Below are 1,828 nucleotides of genomic sequence, written 5' to 3'. Positions count from 1 at the left end.
GACCGATTACCTTCTGTTGCTTTCTTCTATTCCATGCTTTCTTCCCACTATCCCATACAAAATAACGAGGGAACTCTGAATACAGGTACTGCCTTGCATCAATGTCTGCATAACAAGTCCAAAAATATTCAGTTAACATAGTTTTCTGCACATGTTCAGAATCCAACACATTTCTCAAGTTTTGATGGTTCCAAAACGTAACACATTGTTGATTGGGTAGATGCAAAGGCAGATTAGTAACTGGAGGGGAAACATCATTCATATTGAACTCAAAAATTCTCCACATTGCCTCGGGAGCAGAAACCCATCGAGCATCCTGAAAGCTCTTGATTTCGTCAATATACGTATCCGAGCCAGAAGGAGAGACATGGACAGATATCTTGTCATGCCCTTTATAGATGTACTTGTAGAGATATTCCACTGCTGTAAGGCCTGAGCAAACTTCAACATTGATATGACAATCATAACAATACAACAAGTATGGATTATAAGGGATAACCCATTGGGAATTTAGTGGGCAACCCCATACCTCAACGAAAAGGCCATTGTCTCTTCTTCGATATATTGGGTATCCATCATGCCTTTGTATTGTCTGATTTGAGTGAGCTCGAGGATAGTGATGTTTGCACCGTCCATTAACCATGCAAGGACACCTCCTATTCAATCATCCACAGAGACCATGCATCATATGCCGTGGAACCAAATCGAATAAGCGTGGGAAGAAATCCTTGTTGGGAAGTTCTGCAGAAACATATCTATCATATATATTTGGTGAAGCAATTTTACACTCAGAGTCCAATATAACAAGAAAATGGCAGTGCGGCAGACCTCTCTTTTGGAATTCGATTACATAAACATATGCTGCAACATAACCAAAGATCTTTTTCTTAATTATTTGATCTCTCAGATCAACCAACTTTGCACGAAATACACGTGAAATCAAATCAGGTCGGTCATGGGAAGTTTGACCACAAAACAAGTTATTCTTAATCTCGGGCCATTCAGGGTTACAAGTCATTGTAATGAATAAATCAGGTTTTCCGAAACACCTTACTAACGCCATTGCATCAAGATACCGCTTACGCATATCCCTTGGACCCCCAATGAAAGAAGAAAGAAGAACCACACGATGACCAACCTCCCGACCATGTGTTTCTCCATTTACCACACTATCAACAATGCCTTGATATAGTTCGGATCTAATTTCTATTTGATTCCGCCTGTAGTAATCAAGTCTAGTAGTTTCCAGCTTAATATACATGTCGACAACAAACTGTTGCAATAAACGGCCACCATACAACAACAGTGAAGATGAATTTTCTCGAATTTGAAGCCTATAACAATAATATTCCCGACATGATACCATACTATCATTTTTCACACGAATGACTGAGAAAATGTAAAATAATAACAAACATACATTAAAACAATGTACATGCATAACACACTCATTTTGGGAAAAAAATTACATAAAACCAAACCTTACCATTACTTTCGCGTGCAACAATTTGATCAAATGAAGAAAAACGTTCAGATGGCAACACAGCTGCGCCCATAAGTGTACTGTGCAAGTCTCCTGAAAATTTTAGAATATGTTGTTGCCAACCACAATCACCATAAGGGAAAAAAAGAGGATACTGTAGTGGATCGTAACAACCAAAATAGGGTCTGATTTGATGGGTCGTCACACCATCATTCGATCGCACAACTATATCTCTATCATAAGGGATATTAGTGTTATCATTGCCCTCAACCCAAATCGCGGCAACCTGATCAGCTGAAGGACAATTATAACACCTCTGATCAACAGGAACATTCTTGCTTATGT

At 38.9% G+C, this 1,828-nt stretch overlaps 1 protein-coding gene across 1 annotated transcript; it reads right to left on the bottom strand.

Annotated features, from left to right (window-relative positions):
• Positions 1-664: 664 nt before the first annotated feature.
• On the bottom strand, positions 665-1,828 carry LOC140980427 (uncharacterized). The gene is made up of 2 exons (XM_073446235.1): positions 1,487-1,828; positions 665-1,389 (listed from the first exon to the last, which is right to left on the bottom strand). Exons 1-2 carry the CDS (start codon positions 1,554-1,556, stop codon positions 665-667), a joined length of 795 nt encoding a protein of 264 aa, XP_073302336.1. The 5' UTR covers positions 1,557-1,828.

This window comes from Primulina huaijiensis, chromosome 7 (assembly GCF_012295235.1).
Source record: "Primulina huaijiensis isolate GDHJ02 chromosome 7, ASM1229523v2, whole genome shotgun sequence".
NCBI classification, from domain to species: domain Eukaryota; kingdom Viridiplantae; phylum Streptophyta; class Magnoliopsida; order Lamiales; family Gesneriaceae; genus Primulina; species Primulina huaijiensis.
This window is presented reverse-complemented; position numbering and strand designations above follow the sequence as displayed.

Bases quoted from the DNA above. Each gene is read 5' to 3' on its own strand.
- LOC140980427 (XM_073446235.1), bottom strand. From the start codon at position 1,556: ATGGGCGCAGCTGTGTTGCCATCTGAACGTTTTTCTTCATTTGATCAA. The intron at 1,390-1,486 runs GTAAGGTTTGGT...ACATTTTCTCAG, and splicing joins TGTTGCACGCGAAAGTAATG to TCATTCGTGTGAAAAATGAT.